Genomic DNA, 17,958 nt, shown 5'->3' with positions numbered 1-17,958 from the left:
TCGTTGAGTCCATATGCCATATTCGACATCGTCAGGCGAACCAACCTTGCCACTTGCAGATAACGGCTCGCACAATGGTATTGCATGCGGAGACTGTTGAAGTGCTGCTAATACGGGTGGCCTATCAATCTGATGTTGACATGCCGATGCCTGCCAGCAACATCTGCCAACAAACTGCATTGCATGATATGCGCAAAAAATAATCCGCAGAGCTCCATCTTTTATTTTATTGGCCAATATTCCCATACTTACTCATAGTTTGCGGTTAAAACATTCCTCAACTGGCGTGCCGAGTCCAGATCGCACCTGTAGCAATATCAGGCTCCCAGATCGAATATAATTTTCCAGGCTACATCTAAATGCTTCTTCGGATTCGGTTCTTTCATATGATGTATTACCCATACCGCCATCCTATTATTCCGGGATCGAGATACTCCGCACGAACTTTGACCTCAGTAGTGGGGTGATCCCCAATCATTCATCCGTGGACAAGTCATTCCCACCCCACTTTTCCTTTAACCTGGCCTCTGGGTCAATTTCAAGCTCTTTTCTGTGTTGCAAGTGGAAAGCGACTGCTTGTTTCCCTCCACAGTTCATCCTTACTGTTGGCTGTTTGCAAGAGACAATTCCATAATCACGATGTGGACTCCTGGTTCCGAGAAGAAGACATATTTGCCAGTCGTAGAAAATTCGGATTCTGGTTCAGAAACAGATGGCATGCTATCTGGTCGGTCGAATGAGGCACACGAAGTTAGTGGCGCTAAATCACGATTGCGATCAATCCTCTGGTCACCATGGTCTCTCCACGGTGGACTCGTGTTGACATATACTCTTATCTTTTTATCATGGAGTACAGTTCATAGAGCACAAACAAGTTGTATAGAGAAGACGTCGTACTATTGTAAGTACTGAACTAGCTATCTGAATACAGATCACTGATGTCATATAGCACCGGCTTTAGAGGCTGCTTCGGAGGAGAACGAGATCGTTCGTTGGAACATATCTGCCAGCTTCCCTTCACAGTGGGCTGGGCCACCATCAAAAGAAGTGGATAATGCGTGGCAAAAGTATACTAATCTCGGTGCGCTCATCCTCTCTGAAGAGGATCTGATCAAGATCAATGGATCAAGATATTCAGCACGCGTGCCCAAGGAGGTTGGAAATGGCTACATTGCTCACGTGGAATGGTATCATCAACTCCACTGTGTCTACATGCTCTGGCAACAGACATATCCGGAATGGTATACAGAAGAGGCAAAAATGCGTGAAAAAGAGCCGGTTTTGTGGCATGAACACCTCGGTAAGTTCAATTTCAAGTCTTTAAGCAACCAATTCCCCATTTTAAAAGTACCAACATGTATTGACATCCACAGATCACTGCGCAGAGACCTTGCGCGCATCCATTATGTGTCATGCAGACGCAAACATCGTACCATCCAATTGGGTCAAAGGCCGCCATTGGCCACATCCAAACTACAATCTCGACCATAGATGTAGAAACTTTGATGCAGCATATCAGTGGATGTACGATCATCAAGCAAAACCTCCGCCAGGCTTTGAGATGTTTGCTAGACCAAAAGAAGGCGGATACAGTGAATATCCAGACCTGCCTTTTGATCCATTCGACAAGGGGTCCGAAGTCCCTTTAAAAAAGGAAGCAGAATGAAAGAGAGAAAAATATGTCAATGTCAAGCATAGGCAGCTATTTTCAAGTCTACATAGTCTCAATTGATAGCATCTCAGACATTTCTGTTGCTCTTTTTCTCTCTTTCCATCCACCTATAATGCAAAGGATATTCTTCTGCAAGACTAGCCCACTCCTGATCTTCAGTTGCCTCTTTGCGAAGGTCCATAATATGGATAGTTCGAAACCCAAATCTTTCATAAAGTTGTGCACCCTCAATTGATGCTTCTATGAACGCTTCGACATCCATTTCGTCTGCTTTGTTGATTCCCCATTGCAGTGCTTGACTTGCAGCTCCTCGTCGCCGGAACTCAGGCAGTGTTGCACATATATCCAGCCCTTACGTATCTTTAGCTGAAAGCTCCAACAACCAGTAGACAGAAAAGGTTTCTTACAGACGTGAGGGGACTGGCATCGCTCCGATGCTTGACCGTATCGCGTGTTGATCAGCCACTCTGCGTATTCTCGTATCTTTGAACCCTCAGGAAGCCAGGCAGCATTAATATGGGGCAGGCCATCAGCGAATGGGTTCTTTTCATGTAATTCCCATCTTGAAACACTATTTTTTGTTATTTGAAATCCTCTTTGGTTGCCAAACTTGGCTAATTTACCTTGTGATCTTCCCGGTATTCTCGTCTACCACCTTCAGCCAGGTTTGCGTGCTGGAAGCCTTCCACTCCTCAAGGTAGTTCTTAGTTACCTCATCAATGCCTTCTTCGAGCGTGGAAGACGACCAATCACCAAGACCGGGAAGACAAAGATCAACGAATGGGTCGCGTGGATCGGAGTTCGCAATGTATACAACTTCGACCATCTCATGCATATCAGCATGCTTAGCAGGGACGAGTTTGAGACCCATTGTGGAAGCTTTCGGTGACGAGAAGAGAGAAGATCTCAATCCTTCAGTTCAATGGAGATTTGTATGGGCTCGGTTATTTAATATATATGCAGGGGTGAATACCGTTCTGTGACAAGGTATTTGTTGTTGCAGGATGCAATCAAAGGCCGATGTTTTGATAGCAAGGAAAGTAGTAATGGACCTGACAAGTTTCAGTTTAATCAATTAAGAAACGCCCTTCCAGCCCTTCTAGCCCTTCCACTACCAAATTCCCGTGGGTCGACGCCATTTGAATAGGAGCGGGATATCACGTGACCGGCGAGCCGATGATTGTTCCTTTGATTCATTGAATCCAGCCTTGTTTGCGTAGCAAGAGTGAAAGGCAGGTATTAAAATTTGTAGTTCATCTTCATGTAATATATATAAATGCTATGCGATCGTCAATGAAATGGCTATAAAGGGTGATATGGACGTTGGTGTGTGTAATGATAGTTCGCTAGGTAAGGTACCTAGGCACTTGGGAGGTACTTATCAATTGGCGAGTACTCACTGTTTGGTATACACAAGTACATGCGAGGTACCTCTTCCCGAGTGAGACAGACAAACTCAGACAAGTCGAGAGTTGTTTAACTTCTGTCGATATTCCTCCATATTCATATATCTTTCAGCATTCGCATAAAACTGCCGTTCTAGCCGGCGGGGAGCTGAGCTGAGCCAAGTCTGCCCCTCATCAACGTCATCATCTTCGCGACGTTCTTACTGCCACCATCTGCTGTATCACCGATCGTCACACAATGTCTGAATTAATCACTGGCCTGTCTAAATTGAGCCCGTTTGCTCGCAAAACCGCCGTAGACGAGGACGATATCGGCGATGCCATCGATGGGGACACCGTCGCAGGCGGCGGCCATGCCTCGCGCCAATCGCCCATAACTAAAGATCAGCTTCGGGTCAGCCACGCCTTAAAGAACTTTCTGATAAAAGAAGGTCTTCTCAACAAACACGAAGCTGGTCTGGATCTGGAGCATCCTACACCGGCTTTACAGAGTCTCCTAAACAAATCGCATATCAACGTTCCTCCGGAAGTCATTGATCGGTCGCACCCATTGCCAGACTACTTCATTAGCTCCAGCCACAATACATACCTAATTGCTCACCAGCTCTATGGAAAGTCTTCCGCCACTGCGTACGAGACTGCACTCTACACTGGATCACGCTGTGTCGAGATTGACGCCTGGGATGGAGACAATGTTGATGAACCAAAGGTCACACACGGCTATACGCTTGTCTCCAACATCCCGTTCCGAACAGTTTGCGAAACCATTCGTGATGTAGTTGACAAAGAGGCCGCCAGCGGCTTTCAAGCTGCACCGATAGTTCTTTCGCTGGAAAACCATTGCAAGGAACATGGCCAGCTGCGCCTTGCCCGGATCATGAGGGAGGTCTGGGGAGACCGCCTCCTCAGCAAGGCACTGCGTGATGAGAACCTGGGCGGGATCAGTGATCATGTTAGCCTAGCTGAGCTGGGCAACAAGATTGTCGTGATAGTTGAACACCATCTTCCCAATGAGGTTGAAAGCAGCGATTCTGATGACGACTCAGAGGACGAGGAATCACGCAAGGCTCATGAGCAGTATCGCCAACAAAAGAAAGACCAAGGTGCAGGACTGATCATTCCTGAGTTGAAAGAGCTAGGAGTGTATGCTCAGTCTGTCAAACCAGTCAACAACTCCTGGTTCGAAAGTGACCTCGAGAATGCACCGCATCATCACCTGATCAACGTCTCGGAGAGTGGATTGCTGACACACATGCCCGCGGCGAGTACCAAGATTGCACAACACAATTCGAAGCATTTGATGCGGGTATACCCGAAAGGCACGAGGATCTCGTCGAAGAACCTACATCCTGTACCATTCTGGGGTGTCGGGGCACAGATATGCGCATTGAATTGGCAAACTTTTGGCGCTGCCTCTCAGGTCAACGAGGCGCTTTTCAGCGGCTCTAACGGATTCGTTTTGAAGCCTGCACCGCTTCGTAAAGGTGGAAACGGCAATCTCAACACGGGAAGGAAGAGAAGGCTCCGTCTCCACGTTGCGGGAGCCACAGATATACAGCTTCCAGCCGATCGTGAAGACGATCCTGTTCCATACGTAACATGCACGCTCGTTCATCCGTCAGATCTGGAGGATAAACCGCCAAAGCGTAAAACGTCTCCCTACAAGCCACACAAGCTTACAGGCTTCTTGCATCGGGAGAACCCTCCGGCAATCGATCCGCTCTTCGAGGAGGTTCTTGAGTGGGATTACGAGGACAATGAGCTCGCATTCTTGCGATTACTTATCAAAAGTGATGATTCTTTTGCTAGGAATCCTGTTTTGGTGGTTGCAGCGGTTAGGTTGATGTATGCGGCACCTGGCTGGAACTTCATCCGAATGCTTGATTTGAAGGGCCATGAGACGAAATGCACGTTGTTGGTTAAGTTCGAGTTCCAAGATCTGTAACCAGACCATTTGCTTATTACAATCATTCAACATAACAGTTGACATTATGGTCATGAATTCAATACGTTTCACTGGTATAATGATTTGATTTGTTTACTTGGTACATATTGAACTGGCAAATGCTCTAACGATTGGGATATTCTCCATACACCAGTATTTTCTCCATGCTTCCAACGCTTTCAACAGATAATAAATTCCTGATATTGTGGTGGGTCAGGAGCCTTGAGACCTTTCTTGCTCTCCCATGTGATTATATCCATAGGCCCATAACAATTTCCGACAATTCTGTATTTCATCTCCCCTTTTTCCGAAGGTGCTCTCCTGACGATGAATGGATATTTCGACCCAGTAAGGAATGCAATTTCATCATCTTTCTGTGCTTCGGCACATGCAAGACCCATGATACCATGATCAGTTCTGAAGAACCGGTTTCCGACCCCAACAATTTTGAAAATTTCGTCAAAGATCATTGGATCCGCTGTTTCTTTAATCCAGTCGCTGTACACTTCAACCGCAGAGAAGAAATCCGGATCCAATTCCTTCAAAATTCCCGTTCCAAACTTCTTGTACCAGGCTACTTGCTCCAGTGCATATTCGCACGTGCTGCTTTCCTCTCGGAGTATTCGGTTGCCTGGAGAGGGTCTGAAACATACTTCGTCACAGATGTTTGCCTCTATAGCGGCAAAAAACATGTTGGCGAGATGTTTGACTGACCCATTGAGTTTTGCGTTGACTGCTACGGACTCCCATGATCTTGAGGTTTCAGCAATCTCGATGTTGCCTGGCTGAATTTGCAAAACGGAACCAACTTCCTCGATCTTTCCCAGGAGCAACCCGTCGATAATCATATCATCGCCTTCGAACCTAAGTCGAGAACAATCCGAAACGTCGCCGCGGTGACCATTATAGCTAGTGTCCTCCTTATTATCATGTCCCATCAAGCGGTAATTTGGTATCCATGAAGGCTGGGCTGCCATGGAGTGTGTCACAACTGCGTGCGTCTTATACAAAGGCAACAGTAATTGTTGCCTCTGGAAGAGCACTTTGGTGAATTCTTTGAGAAGGAACGAAGTAGGCAACGAGTAATCAATCTCGACTGAGTTTTCGTCAAGCAGAATGAGTATATCAAATATGTCCTCGCGAATGTCGGCGGACCTCATGTGCATATCTCCGTTCACAACATAGTCGACATCAAAGAATGTGTCAGCCAATAATGATTGTAAAGTGTCCCAGAAGACAGGCAGTTCTCTTTGAAACGGTTCTTGAACATCGTATGGGTCGAAGTTGATCTCATCATTGCCATGATAGTAAATCATTGACTTGATGGTCTGGAACTCGAGATAGCTTCTCGGCCGATAGAACCAAGGTTGATTGATAATATCCTCGTCTACGTTTTCTCCTGCGTCTGGATAATCATGTTCATTGTCATCTGATTCTGATTCTGGGAATGCGTCTGGGTCATCCCCGTAATACCCGTCTACGTACCTTCCGATTTCGTCTTCGGAATCATACTCGGGATCATCTTCGGAATCGTATCGAACCTCTTTCTCCTCTTCTTTTTTGGGATCTGATATTTTCCCAAGGTAAACACAAAGTTGAGCTGCTTCGCTGTAGATTGACCGAAGCATATTCTTCTGATGGTTTCTTTCCAAAATGTTGGTCTCGTCGACACATAACTCTTGCATGTAGATGACAACCGGCTGGTCAACTTCACGGACGCGACTGAGTGCACACCATAGCACTTCAGACACCATTTTATAGCCATCGTTGATATGAACTGGAACTTGACGATCCCCTTCACTAATTCTATCAAAAGACAAAACATTGAATTTGGGCTGTCCGTATAAATTTGTGTGGATCATGTCGCAAAATATCGGATCAAGAGGTGCCTTGGCGGGGTGGATATTTACGAGCCGCATTGACTGTAGACCAGACAGGACGGAATGTTGAAATCTCTTTGTGGTTTGAGGATGTGGAAAGTCAATATGAGGCCCACTGGCGTAGATCGCGCAGTCACGTTCAGGCGTGGGAGCATGATCCACTCTTCTCAGCCGTCCAAGGTTGCCTTCGTAAGCTTTCTCCATTCCAATTTGAGTCTCCATGTTCCTCGGTTCCTTGGATGTTTCCAATGCAATCAATCGACGCATGATTTCTCTCATGTCAGTCGCCGGCTCGGACGGATCATGCACGGAAACGAACATCTTGAAAATGTCTAGCTCACGGGAATCAAATCGCACGTTAAGGTGTCTTCCTTTGCCTAGGAAGCCAAACGCGGTATGTGATGTACCAGGACAATCAATAGCAGCCCCGAGACGAAGTAACATTTGGACGCGAGGAGGTATTGCACTCTTACAGGCGCAAACGAGTAAATTGGTGATCTCATAAGATCCAGGCCCTATGACTGGAAACGTTTTGTTGACGTCGAATCCATGTTGAGAAACCAGATAATCGAGATTGGAAGGTGAAGCTGCTGAGGGACCATAAATGAAGTCTTGGAGGCGCGGCAAATTAGTAGTAATCAGGCCAGTGCCGTGTTGGTGCATTAAGCGTTTAATCCATTCGAGATCCTCGGAGTTAAAGGCTCTTATACACTGATCGACTGGGTCGTAGGGAATACCGCTCTCCACCAGATACTTGATAACATCGTCGTAGGGGGGGCCAAGGGGCATCTCTGGCATTTCATCGACACGGACACCTAAGTCTATCAGATGCGCAACGCTATCCAGATAGCCATGCCGAATACACTGCCGAAGTAAGGACGTAGCGTCGTCGTTGCTTGCCCCCGCTTCAACAAGTAGTGTACATACTTCGGCACATTCGATGTCAATTGGTTGGCGGGCGTCGATATGGACGGCCAAGCAAGCTTCGATGGGAGAATATTGCCGTCCGATTTGATCATTCGTATGATAAGCTTTACATCGCACATTGGCTCCGCAGCTAATCAGAATAGTTGCAGATTTCTTTCTCCCAGTAATAGCAGCTGCATGAAGAGGCGATGCAAGCCTGAATGAGGCAATCTCAGTCTGCGAGGTCGATTTGACATCTACGCCAATGCCGATGAGCATCTGAATGAGTTGAGTGTTCTCTTGGGAGCACGCTACACAAAGCATCTGGACCAGAATATTGGTATTGCGGCCAGTGCAGTCAACCTCTAGTCCATAGTTTAGGAGAGTCACCATCATGTCTCCCCAAATATCTTCTTCATCTTTATCACGCCTCCGCATCCAAAAACTTGTGTCCAGATTAGATAGCCACTTTAAAGACTGGTCTAGATATCTCTGAAGCAAATTGACATGCAAAGACGGATTCTGTGGTGAATCCTCGATAGTTCGATGCAAGGTATAAGGGTCTGCCCCTGATGCTACAAGAAGCCGGAGAACCCGATGGCACGACATCGTCAAGCAGAAGCACAGTAAAGAATTGCCGTTTGAATCTTCGTAGTTGGCCTCTGTGCCATGAAGGATAAGACGTCGAACGCGATCCAGGTCTTCATCTGATACTGGCCCTATAAAGGGGGCCGGATGACCCGTAAGGAGTAAATATAGAATATTGGGTTCGCGAGAAAGGAGGCATTTCGACGTATCATAGCTGAGTATGATTTCAATCAACTCCCAATCGCGCTTTTTCACAGCGATCGAAACCACATCAAAACAGTCATTCGAGAATTCCGTTGACCAAGGCTGTTCTGTGGCGCAGATCTGGTGAACGAGTCTCTTCTCATGGCCGAGTAACGGGTTCTGGTGATATCGTTCGGGCCTTCGTTCAGCTAAACTTATAAGCACTGATCCTGGGGAATTGTCGTGGATAGTACGCGATTGGGAGAGTTTTTCATTGGTCCCCTCAGACATACTTCCGAAGCTAGATGAATTGTCGTAGCCGAGGAGATAAGGTGAGCTAACTGTCCAAATATTGGAAACAGTAGAATCTCGAATAGCGATTCAATGGAGAGAGTACTCCGTACGGAGTAGTAACTCTAACTTGTTCTTTATGAAAGAGGGAGTGATGTCGCATAAAACGCGAGGTGATCGCTGGAAGGCCGTGTATTTAGGGGATACGCTGGAGTAGCACAAGCGGCTAGGTGGACATGCGGACTTGGACTTGGCTTGGTTGTCAAGTTGTACAAGTACGCGGACTATAAACGAAGGGAGTAACTACGGCAGGGCTGTCCAATCACATGGAGTGTGACCCTTCAGCTGCTCTCACCATCACCCCCAGATTGTTTATTTTCCATCCCAGCATCTTTTTTCTTTTGTCCAACATTTACTGGCCGAGCAACAGCCACCGCTCGTTGTTGCCCAACCGTCAGATTCGTCCCATCAAGAACGTGGTTTGGCACAACCGCCCCCTCTTCTTGATGATCGTAATTCGTATCTGTGATCTTGAAGATCATCAAATATGCGAAAGACGCGATACCAATAACATAGAAAAGCAAAATACCCCCAGCCTCCGCAATGAACGGAATCTTGATGGAATCGAGACCAAAGCAAATGGCCTCACCAGCGCCGAGCACACCACGGAAGACTCCAACGTAGTGCGTGAGCTTCTGAGGCGAGTTCGTGATCGCGCCGATCCAGTAGTACACAATGTTGTGCCACAGTTGGCAGGATACCCAAGTGAGCATGAAGAGTACGAAGATCCAACCAAAACGCGGTTCATCCCAATCGGTGGGGTTCTGAGGTGGCGCATGTCGGTTGTAGTTGCGCGTACGTACCTACGCGTATTAGTGGAAGTTATCATTCGTGTAACGTCGGAGAGGTCGCACCATTTCCCAGATCCAAGCTGCCACGATTGGACCTCCAACTGTAATCAACCCGATCATGCCTCGCATGCGACGACTCCAAGTTGGTCGATCTAGAATCAGCTGCAATCCCCAGCCGGCGGGGATCTGTAGTACGACAGCCATGAAAGAAAGCAAAGAACGGGTCCGCAAGTTGTTTAGGTGAGCTACTCGATATTAGTATCATCATGAAGCGTTCTTTCGAGAGTCTGTACCATTGACCGAGCCACTGTAGACCAAGAAGCCTTCCGAAGGTAGAAATGCAGGTAACATCATCAGCAAGATTGGATCGGTAAATATGAGCAGATTCGATTTGAGCTCATCCCACGCGCCTCTTGCAGGGTTAACAGCGACAACAGAATCATCATCGCGAGTCAACTTTTGGGGTCGTAGAAGAAGAAGTCCAAGCAGCCCGCCAATGATCATGATGACGATGAACGAGATATATACCGGTCGAGGCACGCCTGCTGCTGTGTCGGTATTTCGATTGATGATCACAGGTATAATGCCTCCAATGACCGACCCGAGAGCTTGCAGATTCATCAACATCGTCGCGTAGGACCCCTTCTCCGATTCTTCAGGGTAGGCCGTCGAGATGTACCCAGCTGTAATGAAGACGCATCCCGCCCCAATGCCAATGATAGGCCCAGCTGCATACGGATATCCTTTCTTGCCCGTCTCATCGTAGTACCAGAGCGATCCAACGTACACGACGTAGGTTTGGACGCCAATGCACATTGTGATACCAGGGCCGAGCTTGTTCAGAATCGAGCCGCCGAAGCAAGAGGAGAAGAACCATACTGAGCAAAGAGTAGCATTGACGACTTGTACGACCTGGGCGGAATCTGGTTTCCCGCCGCCAGCTCCAAGGAGGTTGAGTGCAATGTACATGCCGGCGGAAGAGCCCACGCATAGGCCGCTAATGATGTTTTGCATCCATGGCGAGTGGTATCTGATCTGGGGGAGATTTAGAAATCCCATCATGTCGGCATTTGTGGATTTGAGTAGGAGAAATGCGCGACGAGAGGAGAATAAAAGAAGTGGGCTTTTCGATAGAGATCATCGGTGCGATGTGATGAATTGTAAAGGCTGCATGATGCGATGGAGAGATATGTGAACACTGCGCGAGACAAGGTTGATGGACGAACAGCATAGGCCAGGATACCTATCTGTGTTAACTATCTTGGGATATCATCTAGGTTCTTTGTTAGCCTTTAGAAGTCAAGTTAAATGCAATACCTTCGGCGAATATGCGCATCCTTACCATTCAAAGGAGAAAATATTGCTCACTGCAGACGCATTCACAGATTGGGATCATGACTCGGTTCCGAAATCTGTGTCTTTTGATTGGCAAACGTGGGAAAGCGAAGCCCTAAGCAGATGTACATACATGGATATTAACCAAATACTGTGCGAGATTCGCGTAGAATTTGAGTTGACTGGTCGGATGCGATATATTCCTTGCAATTGGACTTGATTACTACCACGGGGCGTACTCGGATGCTTGGCCACTTCGGCAGACCTTATCAGCTGGAGCTGCCAGAGTTGAGTCTGATGTCATGACCATGAAAGGTTGATGAACATGAAGTTGAACCCTGGACCATAATCGCCCGGAGATTTACAAAGCGTACGGTCCACGACTCTAGCCGACGGCCAATTGCGCTTAAAATGAAGATGAAAATATCACGAAGATTTTTGATTGTTCTCAAGAGAAATCGTACCAGCACACCAAAGTTGCTAAGCTTAGCAGATCTCATATTCTCTAAATATGCATGGTATATCGTTGCGATCGCAAAATTCAAGCCACCGCTCGTCTCTCGATTGGCGGTAATTGCCATAAGGCCATTGTGCTAGTCCCACACCTGTCGACAACTGACATTGATACGCTTCGTTCCCATATAACCCTTCCACTTCTTGAATGCCTTCTCTTCTCGTGTCGTAGCACCTGGTGTACCAACAGGCCACGAGGCTAGATACGACGGACAAGTACTGGGTATGCTTCGAGCCATGGCGTGCCACGCCCATCTGGCCTCCCCATCCAGATGTACACAATCGCCGCTTCGCACTCTTAAAACCACAGTCCGAGGAGCATTCGCCCCTTCGCCGCCGTCTTCACCACGGGCCAAGATGAATATTCCATCACATCCCACACTGAAGCTCGCCAGAGCCCGCTGGCAATGTTCGCTAACATCGCGATGGACCGGCATATGATCTTTCGCTGAATACATGAGTACAACGCCGGAATCGGGCCTGATGTGCGGAAAGAGTCCCATGACTAGTTTGGATAAATCTTCGGGGAACGGCGTAGCATGCTTTGCGTAGCTGCGAGTCGGCCAGTCATACTGCTCGCCCAATGTGAGCCACCGAAGTTTGCTGTACAGGAATTGCTCGTTGTTGAGAGGCTTGTTCTTTTCAGGTTCCTTGGGAATGAGTGAGTCTTCTTCCAGGGAGCGGTCACGCGTGAAAAAGGTTGAGTCAAATCGATGACTCGATGGAGAAGTTTGTGCTGGTGGATAAGGAATAGTGAAGTCTTCCTGGAGGTTGATCTTGTGGCTTGGTTCAGCAAGATCCCGATGCATGAGACACGAGGTAAATAGCACTTGAGTCTCGGGGGGTAACAGGCCTGGGATCACTCTTAAACCTGGAAAGTCACGATGTTCGTAAAAGGGAGCGTCCTCCACCGGCGAAGACAGTGGTTGTCCATCATTGTACGCAATGCAGGCAGCTTCAATCTGAGCAGCGGGAATAGCACCTCCTTGAGACCATGCGCTCTTTCGGTCTGCTGAAAATGTCGCCCATTGGCTGAGATCGAACACATCTGGATCATTCTCCAACTCGGCTCTTTTCATAGATTGATAACGCCAATGTTGCCGAGTGACAAACTGCGGTGGCATAGCGTGTGTATCATGGTGATGTGTGGACGTCTCCTATGTCTCATCAGTACAACTCGCCCAACTCACATCATGTGACCTACGAACGTCTGATACAGGAGCCGCTACTGCGCTGGTTGAGAGGTCCATCTTGAATTTTGGAGGTGCGTCTAAGCGCGCAAAGTCCCTAAAACGAGTGGTGCGCCTGGCGCAATGTATTGTGAATCTCGTCGCAAATTTGGAGACGTTCCTGATACTAAACATTTACAAGAAAACATCAAATCGAAAAGGATGTATATCAGAATTAAAACATTGGTGGTTGGTGATGAGGTGAGGAGCAACATTTTGGAGCAAATACTGAAAATGGGCCGTGCACCTAGCGCCAGATTTTCCTTAGCCAATCAATGAATGAAGAAGAACGACTATTTTGAGCCGTCATTGATTTTTGGGCTTTTGCGATCTTATGAACTGAATTATGCAAATACGATTTTGTTTTTTTCTTGATCAGATGCCTTAAAAGTGAAAGGGGGCGCAGAGGTCGAAACGGTCCGTCCCCTCCAGGCCGGGCCATCCATTAGCTCCTCTGACCATTGGACGATTTCCTTGAATGTTTCGCATATTCATCCACGTCTTAACACAAAATAGAGCGAAGCAAACAAGGCGGCGCCCAATGCTGAGATAGGCGAGAATTGACCTAAATATTGCGACCAAGACATTTGTAGGCCATCAGAATAGTTTGGTCTGTGAGTTGATACCCCACTGAAGCTACAACGATCTTGAACTGGAACGTGCAGAGCTGGACGAGATCCGATTTGTTTGAATGATGATACTAAAAATCAACTACATGACTTTCAGAGATATGATTCAATCAACACTGTATGCCGATGTCCCCGTGTTAAAGTAAGATGCGCAGTGATATGCAATTCATTGGTTGTTGGTGTGTCCTGTGAGTGACGAACGGTCCGTGAATATCTTGATACCTCCTGTGTCTCCTGCGCTTTGATCCCAATGTCTAACAGGATGGAGCTTTGAAGTGATTTACATTTCTATCTAGGGAATAGGAGTGCCATTATGTGTCGAATTGTCTTCGTTGGCAAAGTCTACATGTACACAAAAAGCCCTCTGTTCATCGTCGTTACCTGTCCCTAGAAATTACTTCGACATCGCACCAATACATACCCAAAGCAACAACAATCTTTACATATTTTCAACGCAGGTCGTCTGAAAATTTCATTCAAGATGCATCCAAACATCAGCCTCAAGGAGCAACTTGCTCTTTATTTGTCCCGAATTTCGATTTCAGGTACAGTATTACTCAATTTTAGAGTATTAATCTGCGGATGTGACCACTGACGATCGCAAAAACTATGGTTTTATAGGTTCTGACAGCATTCTACAAGACTTGAGCACCAATATTGATGTTATTCGACTTTCGCCAGATTTTTTCACCACTGAACTCAATATGTCCGAGCAGGATTACTACTCCGAATCCTTAGAGCGCCGCGTGGTTAATAAACCGGGCGAGACTAGATGGACAAAAGAAATCACTGCAGAGCATTTTCTGACGCTATTGGAGACTATCTTGCGGACTCATCCTGAGACAGTCCCCGCAATTCGGAATAGCATCAATGGCCCATGGCAGGGGAATCTATCCAACCCAATTCATTGTATATTCAGGAGGCAGAACTGGCCTGGCATGGCGAAATATGACATTCTCTGGAACAGATTGCAGCCCGCCCTGAAGCTTGCTACACGATATATTACCAGCGATAAATTGCAAGGATTTTGGATTCGTACGCTTTTGGGTCACCAGGTACCTCTGAAGAATACCTCAAAAATGGTCATGGTTGGTCCTCGACTTAGCGACACAAATCCAGGAGCAATTCGGTCGGTGGCGAACAAGTTTGAGAAAATAGCGGATAACATTCGATGGGAGTTCGGCGTCATGAAATCGCACGGATCTACCCAATTCGAAAGGGGAGAGGAGGAGGAGGAGGAGAAGAAGAAGAAGAAGAAGAAGAACGCAAAGCACCACCACCTACGTATCAACGTCAATTATTTCCGATTCCTTTTGAGAGGTGATAGCAATGAAGTTCAACGCATCCAAACGAATTGGATGCTTGCAAGCACCTTTGTGCACGAGCTTGCACATGCCTTTTTCACAGCCAAAACCGGAAAGAAGCTGAAAGAGCCCTTGTTCGATATTGATCATTGGGATACCGACCTTGGTTGGGCCTGGGAGCGGTGGATGTGGGGTCCTGGTCGTTTCAATGGTTCCCCCTGTCCCACTACCGGAATCCAAGAATTTACCTGGAGGCCAGAAATCAATTATCCTTTGAACCCCTCTATACGACGCCAAGGTTTCATGACTTACGAAGTTCATGTGCGATGGCTGCACGAACATTTCCTAGAGGAAACTTGGAATCGGCTTGACGCCCTGCCCGTCGCCAAAAGGACTCTCTGGGATGCACCGAAAGTTGGAGTTGCTGTGCTTCAGGGTCCAAGCATTCGCAATTTGAACCAACGGGGTTGGTACTGGGTACCAGATGGCTGCGATGAGATCAATCGAGAGACCGTTAGGTTCACGCCGGCACGCGGTACAGCACTATAGTCTGCAGACTGAGGTGACACACATCGGAAAACTGGTCCAAACTCGGAGTTGGGAAGGGTATATTTGGATATGGTGGAGGAAGGATGATTGACATGGCGGGAGGAAGAATGTAATACTAAATACAATTTTCTTATGTCTCTACATCTGCAATATCGTGAATGGTGTGGTCTATCAGAGAAATCAGTGAGGTTGTAGTTTCTACTTAACTTTGATTCCCACGGGAAGCGAAATGCGGAAGGTGGGGAAGCACCTTCCCCAGGTAGGTTTAGCCTTCGAAGTACTCCACTCATGCATCTTCGGAAGCTATCCTCAAAACACGACCATCACAACGTCAACTCTAGCGACTCGTCGAGTAGCAGTCCTCTCTAGGCCTTAGTTTTACGTCATTTGCGATATAGTCGACCCTGAATGGCATGGTTCTTGCCAATATGGATCCAAACAGAGTTTACATGCGGGGTTTGCCCTCAGGAGATCCAAGAGAACACTTTTATATCTTTTATTGAAGTGTAAACACTCACAACAACCACAAATTCCACCATTGCAAGAAAGACACCATAATACACGCGACATCATGGCAGATAGACTCAAAACAGCACAGAGCCGGCTATCTGCGGTCGCGAATACACTCACAGGAGGATTGTTTGGATCAGCTCATCAATTCCCTGCTTTTGACGACCTGCCCAAGGTGGAGGGCGAACCTCAAGGTTGTTTATGGGGCTTCTTCGACAAGGATGGAAAGAAAGACGAGGTTGGCAGTATGCTTCAATCTCACTGCTCTTGCTCCGACATAATCTGACAAAATCTGTGTCTAGCGATTAATCTTCTTACCCCCTCGATCGTTCACGCCGCCAGTCGCGAGATCCAGACTGGCGATCACGTACAATTGGATTGGCCCCTTCAGAATGTACAGTTTCCTGGCTTCGGACGGAAGCAGTTCCACCAGACGAAAATTGACCTCAATGAAAGCTTGGGGTTCAAATCTATGGATGACGAAATCTACATCAACACTCAATCCGGTAGTCAGTGGGATAGTCTGAAGCATTTCGCGCACCAATCGACGGCTAAATACTATAATGGCTTGACACATGAGGAGGCTACCAGGACGGACCGAAATGGTATCCATAACTGGTGCGAGCGTGGAGGGATTGTCGGCCGTGGGGTACTTGTTGACTGGCTTCGCTGGTATGAGGAGCATCGTGGCAACCCACCAAGTCCAGTATCACGGCATGAGATTCCAGTCGATGAGCTAGAAGAGACGCTTGCCTGGCAGGGTACTACTACCCGTCCGGGTGATATTTTATTGATACGTAGTGGATACGTGCGTTGGCATGAGTGAGTGTTTGCTGTCAAACCAGTCAAAGAAATAGAATCTGACATGCACAGTAACGCAACGATCGCAGAGCGAAAGAGCGGTACTCAGGACAACAGCATTGCCATTGGCGTACAAGGAAACGAAAAGTCAGTGCGCTGGCTTTATGACCATCATTTCGCTGCTGTTGTCGGTGATACTGTTGCGTTCGAGGCGTGGCCACCAAAGTTTGATGAGGGGTGGTGTTTGCATGAGTGGCTATTGACCCAGTGGGGCACACCGATCGGCGAGATGTGGGATCTAGAGAAGCTATCGCAGTTGTGTAAGTCGAAGGGGAAGTATACATTCTTTCTGACGAGTGCACCGTTACACGTCAAGGGTGGCATTGGCAGTCCGCCCGGAGCGATTGCGATCTTCTAGTTTCTGCGGAGCGGATATCCAATGAAGCCATACAATGACATATTCAATTCGAAACAAACACACAGATAAGAGGCACGGAAATCTATTTCATTTGACGAGTCAGTTCATTTTACTACAGCCAGTGCTTGTGCATGGGCGAAACGAGAATCCTTTATGTTTCTTTGAATGGTTGACACTGACTCCCTGATTTCCCTTGTGACTGCAAAGTTGCCTGGTTTTTATGGCTATACTTCATAACATGCCCAATCACGAAATAAATATCAACATTAAGCGCCATGGATTGCTTGTTTGTATGGACGTCTCCCTACCGGTGACCCTTTCTTATCTATCCAGACAAACACAAAGCTCATAATGACCTATAGTATGAAACGTTTCCTCGACGACTGTGCCTTATCCTCGTACTGCATATGAAGGAATCTGCCTCGCCTTTAAATGACTTTTGTCGATACACATTGGATATGCGATCGCGCCTCTTAGATTTCTAATCATGGTGTTGTAGGGAGCCGAAATGGAAGGTAGGGACAGCTGTGCCGTCCGCATGAAGCTGACCGGTTGTGAGCACAGTGCCTAGGTGGGGAACTGATTGCATGATTGCATGAGTGTGGACTGCCTTATTCCCAATATCGCGGCACTATTGCACTTAAAACCGAGCGACAGATATTTTCCATACAATGAATATTCTCTTGGAGGCATATTGGACCCTGGTGGAAGATGATAAACGAGAATGTTACCGAGTGAAGGGGTTGAAGTGGGTTCCCCTCACGTTCTCCTTGGTCGACATTGTGGCTGAAGCTGTCAAAAGTTTCTTGCTCAGCTCTAAACTAGCGCGTGGCTTATGAGTTGACATTGAAATGATTGCGTGCATATGATACGGACACAGCCTCAACCAACGGCAAGCGCCCATCGTACCGGAAATGAACGAACGACGGACTTTAGAAATGACGACAA

At 47.3% G+C, this 17,958-nt stretch overlaps 8 protein-coding genes across 8 annotated transcripts; 4 read left to right on the top strand and 4 right to left on the bottom strand.

Moving 5' to 3' along the window:
• Positions 1–555: 555 nt before the first annotated feature.
• BU24DRAFT_426359 (uncharacterized protein) lies at positions 556–1,713 on the top strand. Its single transcript, XM_033528947.1, has 3 exons — positions 556–901; positions 950–1,300; positions 1,374–1,713. The coding sequence occupies exons 1-3, from the start codon at positions 640–642 to the stop codon at positions 1,664–1,666; spliced, it is 906 nt and encodes a 301-aa protein (XP_033379617.1). The 5' UTR covers positions 556–639; the 3' UTR covers positions 1,667–1,713.
• Positions 1,703–2,929, bottom strand: BU24DRAFT_277834 (GNAT acetyltransferase-like protein). Its single transcript, XM_033522668.1, has 3 exons — positions 2,296–2,929; positions 2,080–2,243; positions 1,703–2,023 (listed from the first exon to the last, which is right to left on the bottom strand). Exons 1-3 carry the CDS (start codon positions 2,541–2,543, stop codon positions 1,740–1,742), a joined length of 696 nt encoding a protein of 231 aa, XP_033379616.1. The 5' UTR covers positions 2,544–2,929; the 3' UTR covers positions 1,703–1,739.
• Positions 2,930–3,085: 156 nt separating this feature from the next.
• On the top strand, positions 3,086–5,236 carry BU24DRAFT_426357 (PLC-like phosphodiesterase). The gene has a single exon (XM_033528946.1). The coding sequence runs from the start codon at positions 3,317–3,319 to the stop codon at positions 5,021–5,023; it is 1,707 nt and encodes a 568-aa protein (XP_033379615.1). The 5' UTR covers positions 3,086–3,316; the 3' UTR covers positions 5,024–5,236.
• BU24DRAFT_277832 (uncharacterized protein) lies at positions 5,113–9,034 on the bottom strand. Its single transcript, XM_033522667.1, has one exon. It carries the CDS (start codon positions 8,869–8,871, stop codon positions 5,203–5,205), a length of 3,669 nt encoding a protein of 1,222 aa, XP_033379614.1. The 5' UTR covers positions 8,872–9,034; the 3' UTR covers positions 5,113–5,202.
• A 178-nt stretch (positions 9,035–9,212) lies between these two features.
• On the bottom strand, positions 9,213–10,940 carry BU24DRAFT_397708 (uncharacterized protein; the record flags this gene model as incomplete). Its single annotated transcript, XM_033525352.1, has 3 exons — positions 10,016–10,940; positions 9,825–9,967; positions 9,213–9,695 (listed from the first exon to the last, which is right to left on the bottom strand). The coding sequence occupies exons 1-3, from the start codon at positions 10,782–10,784 to the stop codon at positions 9,213–9,215; spliced, it is 1,395 nt and encodes a 464-aa protein (XP_033379613.1). The 5' UTR covers positions 10,785–10,940.
• A 596-nt stretch (positions 10,941–11,536) lies between these two features.
• Positions 11,537–12,897, bottom strand: BU24DRAFT_495489 (oxidoreductase domain-containing protein). The gene is made up of 2 exons (XM_033534133.1): positions 12,779–12,897; positions 11,537–12,727 (listed from the first exon to the last, which is right to left on the bottom strand). Exons 1-2 carry the CDS (start codon positions 12,818–12,820, stop codon positions 11,651–11,653), a joined length of 1,119 nt encoding a protein of 372 aa, XP_033379612.1. The 5' UTR covers positions 12,821–12,897; the 3' UTR covers positions 11,537–11,650.
• A 1,029-nt stretch (positions 12,898–13,926) lies between these two features.
• BU24DRAFT_495488 (uncharacterized protein) lies at positions 13,927–15,281 on the top strand (the record flags this gene model as incomplete). Its single annotated transcript, XM_033534132.1, has 1 exon — positions 13,927–15,281. The coding sequence occupies exon 1, from the start codon at positions 14,133–14,135 to the stop codon at positions 15,279–15,281; it is 1,149 nt and encodes a 382-aa protein (XP_033379611.1). The 5' UTR covers positions 13,927–14,132.
• A 323-nt stretch (positions 15,282–15,604) lies between these two features.
• Positions 15,605–17,374, top strand: BU24DRAFT_277673 (uncharacterized protein). Its single transcript, XM_033522665.1, has 3 exons — positions 15,605–16,036; positions 16,094–16,613; positions 16,665–17,374. The coding sequence occupies exons 1-3, from the start codon at positions 15,853–15,855 to the stop codon at positions 17,008–17,010; spliced, it is 1,050 nt and encodes a 349-aa protein (XP_033379610.1). The 5' UTR covers positions 15,605–15,852; the 3' UTR covers positions 17,011–17,374.
• The last annotated feature ends 584 nt before the right edge of the window (positions 17,375–17,958 follow it).

The sequence above is a fragment of the Aaosphaeria arxii genome, assembly GCF_010015735.1.
Source record: "Aaosphaeria arxii CBS 175.79 unplaced genomic scaffold BU24scaffold_9, whole genome shotgun sequence".
NCBI classification, from domain to species: Eukaryota; Fungi; Ascomycota; class Dothideomycetes; order Pleosporales; genus Aaosphaeria; species Aaosphaeria arxii.
The sequence above is the reverse complement of the archived record's forward strand: the minus strand, read 5'-3'. Positions and strand labels throughout refer to the sequence as shown.

Coding starts and splice junctions, on each gene's coding strand:
- BU24DRAFT_277834 (XM_033522668.1), bottom strand. CDS start 2,543: ATGGGTCTCAAACTCGTCCCTGCTAAGCATGCTGATATGCATGAGATG. Junction 2,244..2,295: donor AATACCGGGAAGATCACAAG/GTAAATTAGCCA, acceptor AACAAAAAATAG/TGTTTCAAGATGGGAATTAC. Junction 2,024..2,079: donor ATGCCAGTCCCCTCACGTCT/GTAAGAAACCTT, acceptor AAGATACGTAAG/GGCTGGATATATGTGCAACA.
- BU24DRAFT_277832 (XM_033522667.1), bottom strand. CDS start 8,871: ATGTCTGAGGGGACCAATGAAAAACTCTCCCAATCGCGTACTATCCAC.
- BU24DRAFT_426357 (XM_033528946.1), top strand. CDS start 3,317: ATGTCTGAATTAATCACTGGCCTGTCTAAATTGAGCCCGTTTGCTCGC.
- BU24DRAFT_426359 (XM_033528947.1), top strand. CDS start 640: ATGTGGACTCCTGGTTCCGAGAAGAAGACATATTTGCCAGTCGTAGAA. Junction 902..949: donor AGAGAAGACGTCGTACTATT/GTAAGTACTGAA, acceptor GATGTCATATAG/CACCGGCTTTAGAGGCTGCT. Junction 1,301..1,373: donor TTTGTGGCATGAACACCTCG/GTAAGTTCAATT, acceptor TGACATCCACAG/ATCACTGCGCAGAGACCTTG.
- BU24DRAFT_495489 (XM_033534133.1), bottom strand. CDS start 12,820: ATGGACCTCTCAACCAGCGCAGTAGCGGCTCCTGTATCAGAC. Junction 12,728..12,778: donor TAGCGGCTCCTGTATCAGAC/GTTCGTAGGTCA, acceptor GATGAGACATAG/GAGACGTCCACACATCACCA.
- BU24DRAFT_277673 (XM_033522665.1), top strand. CDS start 15,853: ATGGCAGATAGACTCAAAACAGCACAGAGCCGGCTATCTGCGGTCGCG. Junction 16,037..16,093: donor AAAGAAAGACGAGGTTGGCA/GTATGCTTCAAT, acceptor ATCTGTGTCTAG/CGATTAATCTTCTTACCCCC. Junction 16,614..16,664: donor GGATACGTGCGTTGGCATGA/GTGAGTGTTTGC, acceptor TGACATGCACAG/TAACGCAACGATCGCAGAGC.